Source organism: Pristis pectinata, chromosome 6, assembly GCF_009764475.1.
Source record: "Pristis pectinata isolate sPriPec2 chromosome 6, sPriPec2.1.pri, whole genome shotgun sequence".
NCBI lineage: Eukaryota > Metazoa > Chordata > Chondrichthyes > Rhinopristiformes > Pristidae > Pristis > Pristis pectinata.
Genome location: NC_067410.1, coordinates 87,244,520 through 87,262,970, shown reverse-complemented (window position 1 = coordinate 87,262,970; position 18,451 = coordinate 87,244,520). Strand labels below are relative to the sequence as shown.

Below are 18,451 nucleotides of genomic sequence, written 5' to 3'. Positions count from 1 at the left end.
TCTGCATAAAAAAACATGATGATGCTAAGGAACTCAGCAGGCTAGGCAGCATCCGTGGAGAAAAGCAGGCGGTCAACGTTTCAGGTCAGGTCCCTTCTTCAGGACTGAAGATAGGAAAAGGGGAAGCCCAATAATATAGGAGGGAAAAGCAGAGCAGTGATAGGTGGACGAAAGAGGGGAGGCAGGGTGGTGATAGGTAGATGCAGCTAAGAGATAGTGATAGGCAGGTGCGGGGAAAGGAGGGGAGAGCAGATCCACCGGGAGACAGGTCAAAGGTACGCAGAGAGAGGGAAAGAGGCTAGGAAAGGGAAGAAGAGAAGGAGCATGGTGTGGCGGGGGTGGGGATTACCTGAAGTGGGAGAATTCAATATTTATGCCATTAGGCTGCAAGGTTCCAAGACAGAAGATGAAGTGCAGTTCCTCCAGTTTGCACTTGGAATTCTCCTGGCAGTGGAGGAGACTGCAGTCTGTCATATCAGTGATAGTGTGGGAGGAGGAGTTGAAGTGTCTAGCAATGGGAAGATGCAGGTTGCAGTTATGCGAAAGGTCACCTAGTCTGCGTTTGGTCTCACCAATGTGAAGAAGGCCACACTTGGAGCACCGAAAGCAGTGGATGATATTAAGGGAGGTGCAGGTGAATCTCTGTCTCACCTGAAAGGACTGTTTGGGTCCCTGGATAGAGGTGGTGTAGGGGTAGGTGTTGCATCTATGGCAGGGGCAGTGGAAAGTTCCTGGGGTGAAGCGGGATGGGTGTGGGGGGGGAAGGGGGAGTGTGGAGGAGTAAATGAGGGAGTCGCGGAGCGAGCGGTCCCTGCGAAAGATAGAAAGGGGTGGGGAGGGGAAGATATGCTTGCATGGTTAATTTTAATATGAAAAATAATACATTTATTCAGTATCCTTCAGAAATGAAGAGTGAGTTATGTTTATTTTTTCCCCCAAAGTGTCAAAGTCAATTCATAAAAGGTACCTCAAAATGGGTAACAGCCATAAAGTGCTAGTTAATGAAACAAATATTAAAGCATATCAGCATGTACACGTGAAATTAGACATAACATTTTGCTGGATTTGGAAATAAAGTAAAACATTTGTACAAATAAATTTGGTGAATTTTACTTACCAGAATGGGGTCCACAGTTACACTTTTAGCCTCCAGGTTTTTACGAACTGTTGTAACTTCATCATTGGCAAGATAAGCTGTGTGCTCCTCATTAATTCTTAACAGACGCTCCAATTCAGCTTTTGTTTCACTTCGAATGTGCTGGAGTGAAAAAGATGATCTCTTAGGTGTCAAGCAAGTAACATTGAAGTACAAGAATGGGAAAATACTAGTTAGCAATTTGAGCCTGAAGCAGATTATAGGTCTTCATTGATCCATGCAAGTGGACAATACAAGTTTCAGCGTATTATAGAATGCTATATTTATTTGGTATAATCAAATTGCCAAATCATACATCTTTAACAAACTAATTTTGTACCAAATACTCAAAGACTCTCAAGACATCAGAAATAAAGCCAAATGGCTTATAAATTTGACCCTGGTAGTTCTAGGGATTATACCTTGCCAATCAATCCAACAATAACACAATTAGTGATCAGATTGTTGCTTCACATTCAGTTAGGGAGTCAAGAAGTCTCGACTCTGTGTGTTGCAAATTAATCACTTCTATTCTTCATAACCCGTCTTGGTGATGTCAGAAACAGAATGAATTAACATATTCCCCAAATAAACTTTACAGAAATATAATGATCTACTGTATATAGAGACCTAATATGTGTAAGCTTTGAGTTATATATCCGATTTCATGACTTAAATATTCAACAAAAAAGTAACCCAATGAGGACATATAGCTTGCTGTTATTTTGTTGTACAACTCTATAACTCTGTGATCCAAAGGGTCCAAGTCTTTGAAATTCTTTGCCCTTGGAAGATGTGGATGATGAATCTTCACGATATTAAAAGCGAATATGGATAGATTTTTAATCAGTAATGGAATCAAGGGTTCTGGGGAAAGGGTGGTAAATTAAAATTGAGGAAAGATGGATCAGTGATGATCTTACTGAATGAGAGAGCAGGCTCAAGAGACACATGGCCTAGTCCTCTTCCAATTTCTTACGGTTATCTTTTTTTCCATCTGTTTAGCATCATAGAGTCATACGGCATGGAAACAGGCCTTTTGGCCCAACTCCTCCATGATGACTGTGTTGTCCAGCGAGCTAGTTCCATCTGCCCACATTTGGCCCATAGCCCTCCAAACCTCTCCTATCCAGGTACTTATTTAGATGGCTTTTAAATGTTCCTCACATGCCCACCTCAACCACTATTTCTGGCAGCTCATTCCAAATATGCAGCACCCTTTGTGTGAAGAAGCTGCCCCTGAAGTCCCTTTTAAATCTCTCCCCTCTGATCCCAAACCTATGCCTTCTTGTTTTTAGCACCCTCTTCCTGGGAAAAAGACTGTGCTTTCACCCTGTCTATGCCCCTCCTGATCTTATATACCTCTATCAGATCACCCCTCAATCTCCTACGTTCCAGGGAATAAAGTCCTAGTTTACACAACCTCTCCTTGTAACTCAGGTCCCCAAAGTCCAGGGAACATCCTGATAAATCTTTTCTCCACTCTATTTTAATAACATCTTTCCTATAACAGGGTAACCAAAACTGTACACAATACTCCAAGTGCAACCTCAGCAACGTCTTGTATAACTGCAACACATCTTCCCAATTCCTATACCCAATGCTCTGACTGATGAAGGCCAGTGTGCCTAACACCTTCTTCACCATCCTTTCTACTTGTGACTCCACTTTCAGTGGACTATGCACTTGCACCGGAGCTTAACTTGAACATGAATTTACACTGCAGTACGTACCAATACTTTTACTTGCTACATTGGACACTACACGCCTCAGTAAAGATTCTTCAGTCTGCTTAGTTCCACATTCCCTTCTAGAAAGTGCCCATGCTTTAATTGATAACCGTAAAAGCCTACAGAACTTTTGAGTGAATGCAAGTGTTATGAACAGCAAAAGCCATTCCTTCATCACCAAGCAGAAACTATGCATCCACATTTGCCTACCGCCACAACAGGTCAACAGCAGATGTGATTTCTCTGGCTCTTTACTCTGCTCTGGACCATCTGGACAAGAGGAACCATACGTCAGGCTGCTGTTCATCGACTAGGATTTATGAGGATGATTCCCAGAATGAAAGGGCTTACATACGAGGAGCGTTTGTCAGCTCTTGGACTGTACTCACTGGAGTACAGAAGAATGAGAGAAGACCTCATAGAAATATTTCAAATGTTGAAAGGACTGGACAGAGTAGATGTGGCTAAGTTGTCTCCCTTGGTGGGTGAGTCCAGGACAAGAGGGCAGAGTCTTAGAATTAGAGGGTACCCATTTAGAACAGAAATGAGGAGAAATTTCTTTAGCCAGAGGGTAGTGGATTTATGGAATTCGCTGCCACATACAGCTGTGGAGGCCCAATCATTGGGGGTGTTTAAGGAGGAGATTGATAGGTATTTAATTAGTCAAGGTATCAAGGGATATGGGAAAAAGCCGGGAATTGGGGCTAGATGGGAGAATAGTTTAGCTCATGGCGAGGTAGCGGAGCAGACTCGATGGGCCGAATAGCCTACTTCTGCTCCTTTGTCTTGTGATCTTGTGACTACAGCTCGGTGTTCAACACTGTCATCCTGTCCAAACTCATCATCTAGCTTCAAGACCTGGGCCTTTGTACCTCCCTCTGCAACCGGATACTCAACTTCCTCATTGGCAGACCTCAATCAGTGAGGATTAGTAACAACATCTCCTTGTCACTGACCATCAACACAGGCACATGCTTAGCACAGACAAATGAACATAGAACTGTATGCTTAACCCCCCTGCTCTACTCTCTATACACACGACTGTGTAGCTAAGCACAGCTCCAATGCCATCTTCAAATCGTCGATGACACTACTGTTTTTGGACAAATCACAGGTGGTGATGAGTCAACTTACCAGGGTCAGTTAGGACACCTGGTTGAGTGGTGCCATAACAACAACCTCTCACTCAGCGTCAGTAAAACTAAGGAGCTGATTGGTGACTTCAGGCAGGGGAAGGAGGGAGAACATGCACCAGTCCACACTGGGGAGATCAGCACTGGAGAGGGTCAGCAGCTTTAAATTCCTGGGTGTAAACACATTAGGTGACCTGTCCTGGGCCTTGCACATAGTTGCAATCGTAAGGAAAGTGTGCCAGCATCTCTACTTTCTTAGGAAGTTAAAGTCTTCGCTGACAAGCGAAATCTTCTTAACAAACTTCTACAGATGTACTGTTGAAAGTATCCTGACTGGTTGCATCGTGGTCTGGTACAGCAATTCGAATGCATAGGAATGCAAGAAGCTTCAGAGAGTTGTGGACTCAGCCCAATACATCAAGGGTACATCTTTTCCCAACATCAGTAGTATCTACAGGAGGCACTGTCACAAGAAAGCAATATCTATCAAAGATCCCCACCGTCCGGGCTATGCCATCTTTTCACAGCTACCACTGGGCAGGAGATACAAAAGCCTGAAGTCCCACACCATCAGGTTCAAGAACAGCTATTTCCCTTTAACCATTCGGTTCCTGATCCATTTGCAAAACTCTAATCACTACAGATTAGCAACACTATGACCACTTTGATCACTTTGCACTAAAATGGACTCTGTATTTTTTTGTTTTAATTATGTCCTTTTTTGTAAAAATTGCATATGATTTATGTTTTTCTTGTGAATGCTGCTTATATGATGCTATGTGCCTGTGATGCTGCTGCAAGTAAGTTTTTCATTGCACCTGTGCATATACGTACTCGTGCATATGAAAATAAACTCGACTTAGACATCAAAAATAATGCATTCACTTGCCTAACTTGCCCATTCCTAAATTGTCCAGCAGATGGTAGTAATCTCAAGATCAATTGGTTCAGAATCAGATTTATTATCACTGACGTGTCATGAAATTTGTTGTTTTGCGGCAGCAGTATAGTGCAAGACATAAAGAGATAAAAATTACTATAAGTTACAAAAATAAATAAATGGTGCAAAATAAGAATATCGAGGTAGTGTTCATGTTACTTTTCTCTTACTTCCATCAATGTTTAACACTTATTCACTTTCCTTTCTTTAAATGGAGTTTTAGTGGCATTAAGAACTGGAAATATACAGTGTGTATTACAGATGTCTTTATCTTACCTGCTCTGGAGATCGTGATTTCCAGTATAACCATCTTTCTTGCCAATCTGGTCCCACCATATCGTGAATTACAGATTCAGCTATTAAAATAACGAGGCATACATGAGAATTCTGGTCTTGTAAAAAGGAAAAGATATGTATTTATATAATGCTTTTCAAACCGCAGCTGAGCCAATTAAGCACCTTTGACAATGTAGTCACTTTTCAAGTAAACAGCCAATTTGGCCTCAAACTGCCATTAAGAGCAATGTGACAATGACTACATAATCAGTTTTAGCCATGTTAATTGAGGGGTAAATATTACCCAGGGCACTAAGGAAAAGTCTCCTGCTCTTCTTTGAGTAGTCAAGACAGTGTTTTAGTTTAACATCCCATCTAGAGGGTGGCACTTCTGAAAATGCAGCTCTCCCTCAGTTGTGCATCAGTGTCAGTATGGATTTGGTGCTGAGGTCTCTACAGTAGGACATTCATGTGGATGACACTGCTCTTGTATTTTGTACCAAAACATGGAGCAGCATTCTCATTTGTTTAACAGAAAGACAGAAATGTGCGACCAAGTTGATCTTCTTCCTTTCCAAGCATGTGACCTAGGTAATTTTATTTCAGTTAACACTTATCTTTTCCCATCTCAACAAAACTCAACAGCTATGCTATCAGATAGATTTCATGGAACTTTATTTTCTTAATTTTCAATGTTGAATTTTTTGTAATCTCAACAGTTTTCTTGTTTTAGAAGCGACATTAGCTGGGACAAAATGGAGCACTGGCTTTTCACCAGCACAGAAAAACAGCTATGATGTTTGGACTCGAGTCCATCCCACAAGAAAACAGAAAATCAGGCCATTGAAGGAGGAAAATATTCACTTCCTGGGATTTTGTGGAAGGAGGAAAAGGGTAAGACAAGGGAACAGCCATTTCCTGAACTGAAACACATCAAGTTTTTCCAAAAGGATAAATAATGCTGGGAGAATTTAAACGGATATTGCATTGGTGGAAAGAGGGTGGGGTGGGGGAAGGGGAAGGTGGGATATGTCAGATTTGAGCAAAACTAATCAAGCAATTGGAAATCAAACAGGAGGCTTTGCTGAAATAAGAAGTCCACAGGGAAAGTGGGAAAAAAAAACAGCTTACAAGAAGTCACAACAAAAAATAAACATGAAAAAGGGGATAGAGAATAGTTGTTAAAATTTCATAGTAGTACAGGGGCACAATACACACAACAACACAAGAAAATAGGAGCAAGAGGATGCCACCAGCCCCCTCAAACCTGCCTCGCCATTCAATATGATCATGGCCAAGTTATGCTGGCCTCAGCTCATCTTCTCTGCCAGTTCCCCCTAACCGCCAATCTTTCAAATATTCACCTAACTCCACCTTAAATATATCTAATGATCTGGCCTGTACCACCTTAGGGCAGTTAGCCTATCACGGTACTAGAATGCAAAGATGTTCAAGAGATTTGCATTGACAGAATCTATGCGTCTAGTGTTAACAAACAGGAAGCCAGACGGTATAATTTGTGGTGTTCAATGCAAGCCACCTATGGAGATGAAGTAAAAATGGAGTCCTGCAGACAGGAGCCAAATATCATGAGTCAAGAACAACAATTGGACACATTGTAATCCTCTTTTTTTACATTTTTGTACTTGTTCAAACTGGTTTTAAATGGCTACTTTGTGCAAAGTTGAATACATGGAAAACCAGAAAAACTACCAAATGCACTCTGACTTTAGTATGCACATTGGAATAGTGAGTCATCAATCCCACATTATTTACAAAACTTGAAAGAGTCTGTTCCCCTCAATACTTTGACAGATAAGGCACATCCAGAAGGACAAATGAAAATCACAAAACTGCAGGTACTGGAAATCTGAAATAAAAACAAAACATATTGGAAATACTCAGTGGGTCAGGCAGCACCTGTGAAAAGAGAAACAGAGTAATATATCAGACTAAAGACTCTTCATCATCACTGAGAAAAAGAGATAATTTTAAATTGCAGAGAGGATGAAGGGGGTTGGATTGGACAAAGAGACTCTGATAGATTGAGGAATACCTCAGATAGGTTGAGGCCCGGGTTGCAAAGGTGATCCTACTGTAAGCAAATCCATCTGGTTGGTAGATTAATGAAGCAAGTTAGAGAGAAAAATTAAAGGGATGTGTTAAAGCCATGCAGGTCAAGAGTTTGAGAGGAAACTTGAAACCAAAAGAAGAATGCTGGAAATGCTTAACAGATTGGGCAATATCTGTGGAGTGAGAAAAACTGAATAGTTAATATTATAGATGGAAAACCTTACATTAGAACTAGCTATTTCTGATACAAACAGAAAAAAGCAGTTTAACTGAAACTGTTGAATTCGATATGTTGTCCAAAAGCTACTACATGCTCAGATGGATGATGTCTTGCTGTTCCTTAAGCCTCTGCTGCACCTCATTGGAAGTGTACGAGGCCACAGATAAATCAGACAGGGTGGGATTGTGATCCAGCATCTCCCTTTGTCCTATGTGTCCCTTGGCCACCCCCTAAGCAACATGAAATTAACTTGTTTTCTCACTTTCCAATTCTGATGAAGGGTTTTGATCTGAAATGTTAACTTGGTTTCCCTTTCCACAGATGCTGCCTGACTTGCTGCATGTCCCTAGCATTTTCTGTTTTTATTAAAAAGAGGGAACAAGTTTGAAACCTAACCTATGAAGTCACTGCTGAGATTAGGAATTTAATTAAATGTTTGTAAACTTACTGTCTCGAAGACGGGACTGCAGTGTTTCCTCCAGGAAATGGATTGCTGCATCCCATTGCTGTTTGTCAGATATAGAACGATCTTCTAAAGCATTGTGCTGGATTACTCGCTAAAAAAACAAGAGCAATAATTAAATATGAATGTACTGAAGAAAAGTATCAAATCCTATTTTCAGCATGCTTGCACTTTATAATCTGGGATTTAATACTATTGAAAGAATTGGCATTGTAACAAGATATGCTATACCTCTAAAGTTTAATTAAAAAAAGGAATGCAATGCCTATTTCATTGTGCAGACAAAATCTTGATATCTTCAAATTAAATTAAATTAAACATTAACCATAAGCAAAGAATCTTAAACAGTGTCAGTTCAGGATTAGCTTGGATTTTTACATTTTTGCCACATTTAGCTTTTTGGCAAATGAAAACAATTTCACAAACTGTTTTCTATTTCTTTTCTCCAATTTACTCCAGCTGAGAGGACATATTCCAATCATTCTCCAGTTGATAATACTACTCTCTACTCATTAAAATGTGTTTTTCCTGGCTAGGATCTCAATCCTGCTAATAACTATACTCTTAAAAACATGAACAGTAGTAGCAAACAACACACCCAAGCATAAAAATGAACTCATCAATCGTAGGCATACATAAATGTTCCTCAAAGCTGTAATTAAAAACGTTATTACTTAGTACAGAGAACAACCTTCCACTTAGATAATGTGGTGTGAAGAGCTTTAATTGTCTCAACTAAACATAATTTGGATACCATCACTTTGAATATATATTAAATTACAGAAGTGATGGTAAATATTAAAATTGCATTAAAGTCCTTTGATCTAAATTAATTTCAAATAAAACATAAATAAAATAACATGTTTTACTCTAGAACCTAAAGATGAGCAAAAAGACCAACCCTGCTCCACGATTCAACAGGATCCTGCCTGAACTATTTTAACTCCTCTCTTTCCTGCCCTTTTCCTGTATTCTTTGATCTTCTTGCTCCATGACGAAGATTAATAGACTTGTCAGAAGGCATATATTTTAACCAGATCATCTCTTGTTTTACTAAACCCTAGAGAATATACTCCCATTTTACTCAGTTCCTGAGGAATAAAGGAAACCAAAGCTGTACACCATTCTTCAAATAGATTTCCGCACTTTTACACTGCAACCTACTTGCAACAAAGGTAAAAGAATATCATTTGCTTTTTTCTTGCTTGGTCTGTTTCTAGGTTTCTGCAATTTGTAAACAAGGATTCCCAATCTGGATTAGTGGTAATTCCTCAATTTATAAATGTTTGATTTATAAATTTGTGCCATATTGTTATTGACTCTGAGTACATGTTCGATTGGAGGAAGCATTTTTCTTTAAATGTGCAGAGTTCCACCCTGCGTGCATTGAAATACACTATACTGAAATACCCATTACATATTTTGCCCAGCGTTTATGATTTCTAAAATTTCACTGAACAAAATGTTTTCCAGGAATTCATCCCTTTTGTCGATAGAGGAATGGCTGTAGTTTTGTAACATTTTAAAAACAATTTGACTTTTCCATTCTTCCTACCAAGGTGGATAATTTATCCCCCTCCTCATTATACTCAGTCTGTCACCTTTTAGTTCAATTCTTTAGCCAATTTATATCTTTTTGTAGAGTTTGCAACCTTATTATAGCTTATTTCTTCACTAGCTTTATATCATCAAACTTAAATACATTATAATCAATCTCCACAGCTAAATCACTGATATAGATTGCAATCAGCTGAGGCCCAACACTGAGCCTTTCGCTGCACCTCTAATATGCCCTGGCATTCTGAAAAGACCTGTTTATCCCTCCTCTTTTCTTCTGGTAAGCAATCCTCAGTCTATACAAATAAAGTACAGCTCATCTTGTGTAACAACCTCACATACTGCTAACTATACAAACTACTAAACTAAACTTTTAATATATTCAGGAACTCCTTAATTACATCAATTTAATTCAGAAGAGTTTATACAGATCAACTGATTTTGTACCAGACTGTCTTCAGCTTGTTCATTCCATTTGTGACGCTTTATACTTTCATCTTTGACAGCCTGTTTTAGTTTGTCAAATATGTCATCATGGTCCTTCCCTTTGTGCTCAGACATAAAGCGGGCAAACTCATCCTCCAATGTTTCCCAAGCAACCTGAAAACAAGAATGTACTCCTGTGAATGAAATTGCTTGAAGTGTTTAGTCCTAAATATTTAGTGAAATCACTTAACTAGGAATAATTACTCCAATAACTTTCATTTATATAACCTGTCCCTAACATCACTTGCACACTTTATACTACATTAAATTCCTCAGTGAGAAACATTTATTTTTAGCACTGCTCTTAAATAAATGTTTAAAATAAATGTATGATAAATATTGGCAAAAGTATTGAAACTACAATTTAAAAACATAGAATTGTTGACTGGAATGATCTAATTTAACTCACATTGAATTCAATTATTAACTTTACAAATTCCAGTTTTTAATGACCTTTAAGCATGCTGGCCACCACTGGTCTCAGTCAGTGGCCTACGGAGCAAATGGCTGTTTTGATGGGAAAATGGAGAAATTGTGCACATTACAGAACATCAGATGCTGAACAAGAAATCCTTCAGGTTCCAACATTGTGGCCGAACATATTGCACTGAGATACCAAGTTATACAAAGCATAAAACTTCCATCTGTAGATGGAATCTAGATGAAAAACACGATGATGCTGGAGGAACTCAGCAGGCCAGGCAGCATCCATAGAGAAAAGCAGGCGGTCAATGTTTCGGGTCAGGATCCTTCTTCAGAACTGAAGATAGGAAAAGGGGCGGAGGGGAGAGCAGATCCACCGGGGGATGGGTAAAAGGTAAGAAAAGAGAGGAAAAGAAAGAGGCTAGGAAAGGGAAGAAGAGAAGAAGTATGGTGGGGGAGGGGGTTTGTGGGGAAGGAGGGTGGGATTACCTAAAGTATTTCTTACCTGCGTCTACCTATCACCACCCTGTGCCTATCCTGCCTCCCCTCTTTTGTCCACCTATCACTGCTCTGCTTTTCCCTCCTATATATTGGGCTTCCCCTTTTCCTATTTTCAGTTCTGAAGAAGGGTCCTGACCCAAAACATTGACCGCCTGCTGTTCTCCATGGATGCTGCCTGGCCTGCTGAGTTCCTCCAGCACCATCGTGTTTTTCAAACTTCCATCTGTGTTATATTTCAAGTGAGCAGTCTTAAGATAAAGCCTACTGGGCAAGTACAGGGTCCCAATCTCTATAAGGACACATATGAGCAATGGGGGAAGGATAGGGTGAGCTTGTCTGAGATGGACAATAAATGCAATAATTTTCACATGAAAGCTAATTGCTTTGTCACATGCTAGGGCCTTAGCACTCCCGATACCAGGATTGGCAGGGAAGGTAGGGCAAGTAGAGGAGAATGAGTAGCACAAAAACAGGATGAAAGAATGCAAAGCAAGAGAGAATGCAGAAGTGAGAAGATAGAACAGCGAGACAGAATAAAAGAGTCCAAGTAGATACTGTACAGACACACAGGAGATTCTGCAGATGCTGGAATCTGGAGCAACACATACAAAATGCTGGAGGAACTCAGCAGGTCAGGCGGCATCTATGTAGGGAAATAAACAGTCGATGTTTCGGGTTGAGACCCTTCATCAGGACCAGGATACTGTACATGCTTTGACAGATTTACTAGTGATGACAAAAGTTACACAAATACAAGTCACTCTCTCAAAGATAGACTATGCAAGTGAAAGTAGTTATTTATAAATGTATTCCTTTCAGCTCTCTTTATATGAATTGTTTTAAGGAAAAACTCAAGCTGAACAATCACTCACTCAATTTAAAATGTCAGCAAATGATGCAAGAATGAGAGCAAATATGCAAGCTGATTCAAACCTCTACTGCTTTGCGAGGCAGTTGTTTATCTGTCCACTGCTTGAGCTTGATGTCCACTGTGGTATTGAATGTGCCCGAATTCGCAGACTGAGCAGCAGGAAGGTAAATGTTCTCCATCACATGAGTGGAGACTCTTTCCCATAGCTTCCGCTGCAGAATTTCTTCCCTAGAAGCAAATTTAGAATTCCAATAAGCCAAATTTTTTTCACACATTTTATTTTTTGTTGAAGGCAAGGTGAATCCAAGGAACATATTTATACATACACACACACCTTGTGCACAAATCTTGCTTCCTGCTGTACCAACATCTGAACATATTCTTGTTAATATATAATTAAAGCATTAATTGTTTAAATATTGTAGTGGGTGACCCTGTTGAACAAGCTCTGAAGTCTTTTTCCAAACTCTGTTTTCTTGAGTAAACACATAAAATAATCAACTGACTGTGGGAAAAGGCCAGAGAATTTACTTGTAATTCACACAAATTTCACCCAACTGAAAAGTAATAATGGTATTCAAAATGGTACAAACAAAAGCCTCAAAAAATAGAAAATAATCATTGTAAAACTGAAACTGCTTATAACTGCCAAACAAGTCTTTCTTTTAGCTGTGGATCCTCAAAGTAGATTACCAGAACAGAGGTAATCTGAGGCAAGAGCTTTAATCTTCATTCTCAAATACTAACATGCACACATCTCAGAAATCAATTCAAAATGCATCACTTCCAATGTAAATTTAATAACAGGACTTCAAAATACAAATTTTCACTATAAATTTCATATTGAATGAAAAGTGGATTCTCTCTGGAGCCATCGAGTAAGAGGCATCAGCTAGTGATTCATGGCACTTTCTTTGAGATGGAAAGATTCTCCATCCAGAATTTGTACTGAAAAACAAACCATTTTCAGATCAAACAGGTCATTGCCATGTCTAAGATTTTGACTAACATGAGGTTCTGCAAAAACAAAACAACAAATGAGAGATAAGAGGAGGTTCATGACCAGATAGTGGATAACTTGTGCTATGATGAATTCTGTGTTTTAGTTGGGCAGTGCAACTCTTTGTAGGATTGACAGTCTCAGGCTGTCTCTAATGCAGAATCCTGGGCAGAGTATTTTCTTGAACAGCAAATGTAAAAAATTGAAATGCATACACCTCCACACTTCAGTTAAACCTTTAGAAGCATTTTTAAGTTGCAAAGCTTTGCATATTACAAATTAATTCATGCTAAGCTACCTTTTTTCCCCACCTTGGTCAGCCTAACTTTTTTTTATCCTCTCCTAAATGCTTTTGTGTTGAATAGCAAGCAAAACTTGCTTAAATCCAACATTTGGCCTTGATAAGCAAAGATTATCTGAGCACAAGCTGAACAAATTAAGCCAGCTTTCATGAGAACTTGATTCAGTGAACGGGTCAGTCATGTGTTAATTCAAGTACCCTGAAGTTTTGTATTAATTTGGAACATCAATGTAAAAATCACTGCTACATGGAAAAAAATCTTTACAACATACTTTTCAGCATTTCCCTTTCATCAATGCATACTACACAGTGCATGCAATTGATTCCCACTTTTTTGAACTATCCACAAGTATTAAAAACTGATACCTGCCAGCTGCTGCATTTCAGTTTCATCGTAACCCCATTTTTAAAAATATTTTCAGACCAATAAGTAAAATATCATTGTGTTCAATTCATACCAACACAAACCAGTTTCAGAAACTATGCCCACCTAGTGCTTATACTAATAAGATACCAAACACAATAGAAAGCACTGAACAATTCATCATCAAATTGATTCAGTAACTTTGATCTATCTCCTTCTCAGTTTCTGAGAGTTATTAATCTATCATGGATTCCCAGAACAACCAAGTACTTCCTTTAGGGAACAGATTTAAGTCCTTTACTAGCCAACTAAAATATTTCACTCTAATCAATAGGACTATTAGGAAATAAACTGGTCTTTAACCCTTCAACTCTTAAATGATATTGTATTTTATACTATATTTACAGAAGTAAAGATTAACTGTGTTGATGGACTTTTTTTTGACCACGTGTATGCTGGAATTAACAGTATAGGAAAAAATATCAAATTATATCAACCTTTGATCTGACCATTGAAAAATTACAGAAGGAAATACAAATAAGAAAGAATGACAAAGAAACAATGAAATGTGGTAATCTTTCACAGAATAAGAGAATAAATCACTGGATAAATAACTGTAACCTTTGTATTCTGCTTGAATACTAACCAGACATGGTGCAAGTACAGGATCTATTTGTAGTGTATTTCAGAAGAGTGACTAGTCACAGATTTGGCTTTTTGAGCTAGCACAAATATAAAACATTTTTTTCCCCATAGTCATCATTTCCTGGTGTACTGCATAAGTAATTATCAAAAACACTTCAGGCACAGTCCAATGAATGTGGACCAAAACATTATCTTACATTAAAATACAATTAAATGGAACATGCAAAATTGAGACAAAATATATTTGAAGCAGAGATGGATAGATATTTGATCAATAAGGGAATAAACATCAAGGATTATGGGGAAAGGACAGGAAAGTGGTCTTGAAGAAAGATGCATCAGCCATGATTTTATTGAATAGCAGATGTTACATAAGAAATAGGAACAGTAGATTATCATGAGGTTCCCATTTCTCATGGTCTAACATCTACTCTTTATTCCAGGTTGCTCACGGCAAAACAATTCATCTCTTTATCATGGTACATTTCCACTCTGTTGCATTTTAATGTTCCTTCATAAATTACCAAATAATTCATACTCAAGTATGAAATATACTGAATTTTCAAGAGTAATCTGTACTTATATAAACTACACTTACTTTAGAGATCAAACTTGCCATACTAATTTATTGCATACATTCTGTGTATATGATTAAGAAGGTTTATCTGAAAAAAATATTTCCCTTTAAATAGGGATTCTGGATTCAATTAAGAGATATTATCAGTACAGTTTCTAGCCATCATTAACGCACAGCCATAGCCCTTAACTCTAGCTCTTCCGTTATTGTCATAGAACAGTATAGCACAAGATGAGGCCCTTCAGCCCACAATGTCTGCACTGAACACGATGCTGAATTAAACTAAATCTCTTCTGCCTGGATATGATCCATATCCCTCCATTCCCTGCATATTCACATATCTAACGGCCCCTTAAACGCCACTGTCATATCTGCTTCCACCACTACCTCCAGCAGCCCATTCCAGGCACTTACCACACTGTGTAAAAAAAACTTGCCCCACACATCTCCTTTAAATTTCCCCCCTTCACCTTAAATACATCTCCTCTAGTATTTGACACTTTAACATTTCTTTTTGCACTACTATACTTTGCACCATTCTGTTGTTCTGTGCTCGCCGCTGTATTTATTTTTATTATTGCCATGTACACTGTTTACTCTGAGTTCTACACGAGCAAGGAAGTGCATTGCACCCTGTGCATATGACTAATTGGAATCTGAATCTAATTTTGGACTAACTGTTCAAGTTAAATTAGATTCCAGATGCAGATTCAAAATATTACAGCAAGATTTTAAGAAAAATAAATTCTCCCATTTACTTGCAGTTGCTTTGCTTAAATTATAATAAGAGCTGCCTATGTGATGCTGCTGAAGCTGCTTCAGTAAAAAAAAAAATTGAGATAGCATATTAAATGCAAACATGGATTTAGAGTTAAGGGAAAGAGGAGGGACAGACTTATCCAAGTTGTCTTGTGATGTGCGAAAGGACAAAGTGACTCAAAAAGTACATGCTGATGCAAATTACCCTTTGGTAACACACGGGGAAAGTACATTTCGCATCTTTTTTCAGTGTTTGAAAGTTGTAAAGGATAGTAATTTTAGATGTCCCGGTAATTTTACAGACGAAGGGAAAAAAAATCATACTGCACCACAAATTATGGTGTCAGTTTGCAGGCGCAGGGCAATTATCCCTCGTGTTTGTCATTCTCATCAAACTATTAACCTCACTGGTAACTACTATTTTGTCCTGGCCTATTCCCTCATTCCAATTTCACATGCCTTTATCCATCCCAGACTTGGGTTATAGTCAAGGGTTCAGGTAAATATCCAGATTCTTAAAAAAGATGTTGTTGAAGGAGCAATCAAGCTTAATGAACAGGGGCTGCTGGTTTAGGAGGCTGGGGTATGTTATGCCCCCACTAATGGCTCAAGAATATTTTGCCTTAAAGATTCTGCGTGCGAGTTTGCTTTTTGTACTTCCTTTTTTTAAGGCTGTGTACTTTGGGTATTGTGGTGTGTTCTTTGTTTGTGATGGTTTGAGTAGGGGTTAGTTGAGGGCAGGGACTGTTAAAGCTGTAAGGGTTATCTTGGGGTGGGGGAACCTCAGGGTTGGCATTCAGTGTTGATGAGGAGTGCATTAGGGTTTGGGTATCTTGTGCAGGAGGTGCAAGACGCCAGGGAGAGGGTTACGTTTGATTAAATTGTACTTATGAGAATAGAATGACTCTTCCCTCATTTTACAAAACCTCCATCTGCAAGGTATGGGAACTTGTGAAGGTTTACTTCTGAAGTTCAAGTATTATTGGAATGCGCTGCTTATGCTATCCCAACATTCAATGTTAGGCACTTGAGTCTTTGAGCTTTATTGTTGCTGAATACACTGCAATCCAAAGCAATTCACCATCAGCAGATTCAGCGATATAACTAGAGACTGAGCCCCAGATTTTACACTGATTCCAGTAATCTGAAATTATTTACATTTATTTAAAATATTAATATTTCAATTGGATTCTAGTTCTTTAATTAAAAAAATTCAATGTATTGTTCCAAAGTAAAATAAACATTACCAATGCTTCGGAGTAACCTGGCTTAAGCTGATCACTTCATCCAGAATCTCATTTTTGGCTTTTTCATATAGCTCGTTCTAATAAAAGAAAAAGTAAAATTAGAAAGAACTACTAAATTACAAATACCAAAACAATTAAACAAGAATTGAATGTTACCCTGTCTAGTTCTCTCAACTGAGGATAATTGTTCTTCCATTCAGTCTCAAGGTTGAATCGAGTAGCTATAATAAAACAAAATACACTTTAGTTAATTACATGAAATGCTGAAATTATCTTGAGAGTGAAGGAATCTCTCTACAAATAGTTCCAGTCTAAAACATGACATAATTTCTTTACCCATGAACCAAAGCTAACCCTCATTGACTTGTATGCAATTTGCTGACAAAAGATGTAACTAATGAATCATACACTTCTAAAAATCTGTGGGCCAAGTCTAGACCACTAGAGCTTTTCTAAACCAAATGCTTTGTATGCTCCCCATTCAACATTTAACTCCACATTCTAACTTTTATTTTGATCTCAGTATTATTTGCCAAAACTGTTTGATAAAAACATTTTTACACAACTGAAAACAACATGATCTTAAACTGACAGCCAGTCCACCACTTAATTGAACTTGTTAGATTGTATACTTTTGCAGACTGTATTACAGAAGTTACTACAAAACAACATCTCAACAAAAAGTATTGACCATTGAAACATAACTCTCACTGGGATCCTGTTAGATCAAAAGTTATTGAATTGAACAAGGTTTCATTTTTCATCCTGCATTGTGTGTAATTGCCCCGATACTCATGCACCCTGCTGAATTTGACTTAAGTTTGATTATGACTCCAAAACTATTGACAATGCCCAACAAATATACTTTACACAGTCAAAAGGTGCTGATCCATTTTACTAACTTGTTCTTCATTAAGCAGGACTGATATTTGCCTCTGATATTTCTATCAGTCTGAACTACAGTAATTTTGCCCACATTCCACCATTTTTAAAGTTTAAGCAGCTAAATTAAAATTATCTATCCTTCTGCCTCACTCAGTTGTCACTGCCATATCATGTACATTTATTATGTCAATATAGATATTCCTTTAAAATGTATAATTTCCATTGCATCCAGTTTTTTATCTCTGCCATGTATGTATCAGAAAGGACATTCTCAGTCCTATAAAAAACAAAAGAATGCAACCCTTAGAATAAGGAAAATAGTTTAAATAAAATTCAATTAATTTCTCACCCTTGGTGAAAATAACATGGCTCTGATAGTCAGTCCTCCTCCACAAGCCTTAATTATGCACTCCGTACATTAAAGTTCAGTTTTTCCTAAATGGGATCTATAGTAGATCTGCAAGCCCCACTCCATCCATGATTCAACTTCCACCATCTTGCCACCACCTCAGCAGCATTTTTGTTTTCACCAGTGCCCATCACTCTTGCATTTGCAATGGAACTGAAATCACAATGACAACTGGGCTATGCCAGGATTCTATTTCCTTCACTGGAATGCAAAACCTCAGCATAGCCTGTACAGCAGAAAGGATTGGAGCTTCAGTTTAACAGAAGCACCACCTTCAACATTAACTAATACCTTTTTTAATTTTAATTCCCTTACTCAGTTTCTAACCCTACTTGCTTTTTCACAAAATACAGCAGTGGCCGCCAAGGTGGTGGAGTCTTGCACATATTAAATCAGTCCTTCCTGATTCCAAAACATAAACTCTCGCTTTTTTTTAAAAAAAAAGGATTTTAGCTC

General features: G+C 38.3%; 1 protein-coding gene across 5 annotated transcripts in view; it reads right to left on the bottom strand.

The window, feature by feature from the left end:
* Positions 1–18,451, bottom strand: part of opa1 (OPA1 mitochondrial dynamin like GTPase) — an 81,983-nt gene that overhangs the window by 31,857 nt on the left and 31,675 nt on the right. For all 5 annotated transcript variants that reach the window (XM_052018218.1, XM_052018215.1, XM_052018216.1 and 2 more), the window contains 7 exons: positions 16,858–16,922; positions 16,702–16,778; positions 11,871–12,036; positions 9,975–10,127; positions 7,956–8,064; positions 5,215–5,294; positions 1,118–1,258 (listed from right to left, as the gene is read on the bottom strand). In XM_052018218.1, the coding sequence (XP_051874178.1) occupies positions 1,118–1,258; positions 5,215–5,294; positions 7,956–8,064; positions 9,975–10,127; positions 11,871–12,036; positions 16,702–16,778; positions 16,858–16,922 (791 nt within the window). The remainder of the gene's footprint in view (positions 1–1,117; positions 1,259–5,214; positions 5,295–7,955; positions 8,065–9,974; positions 10,128–11,870; positions 12,037–16,701; positions 16,779–16,857; positions 16,923–18,451) is intronic.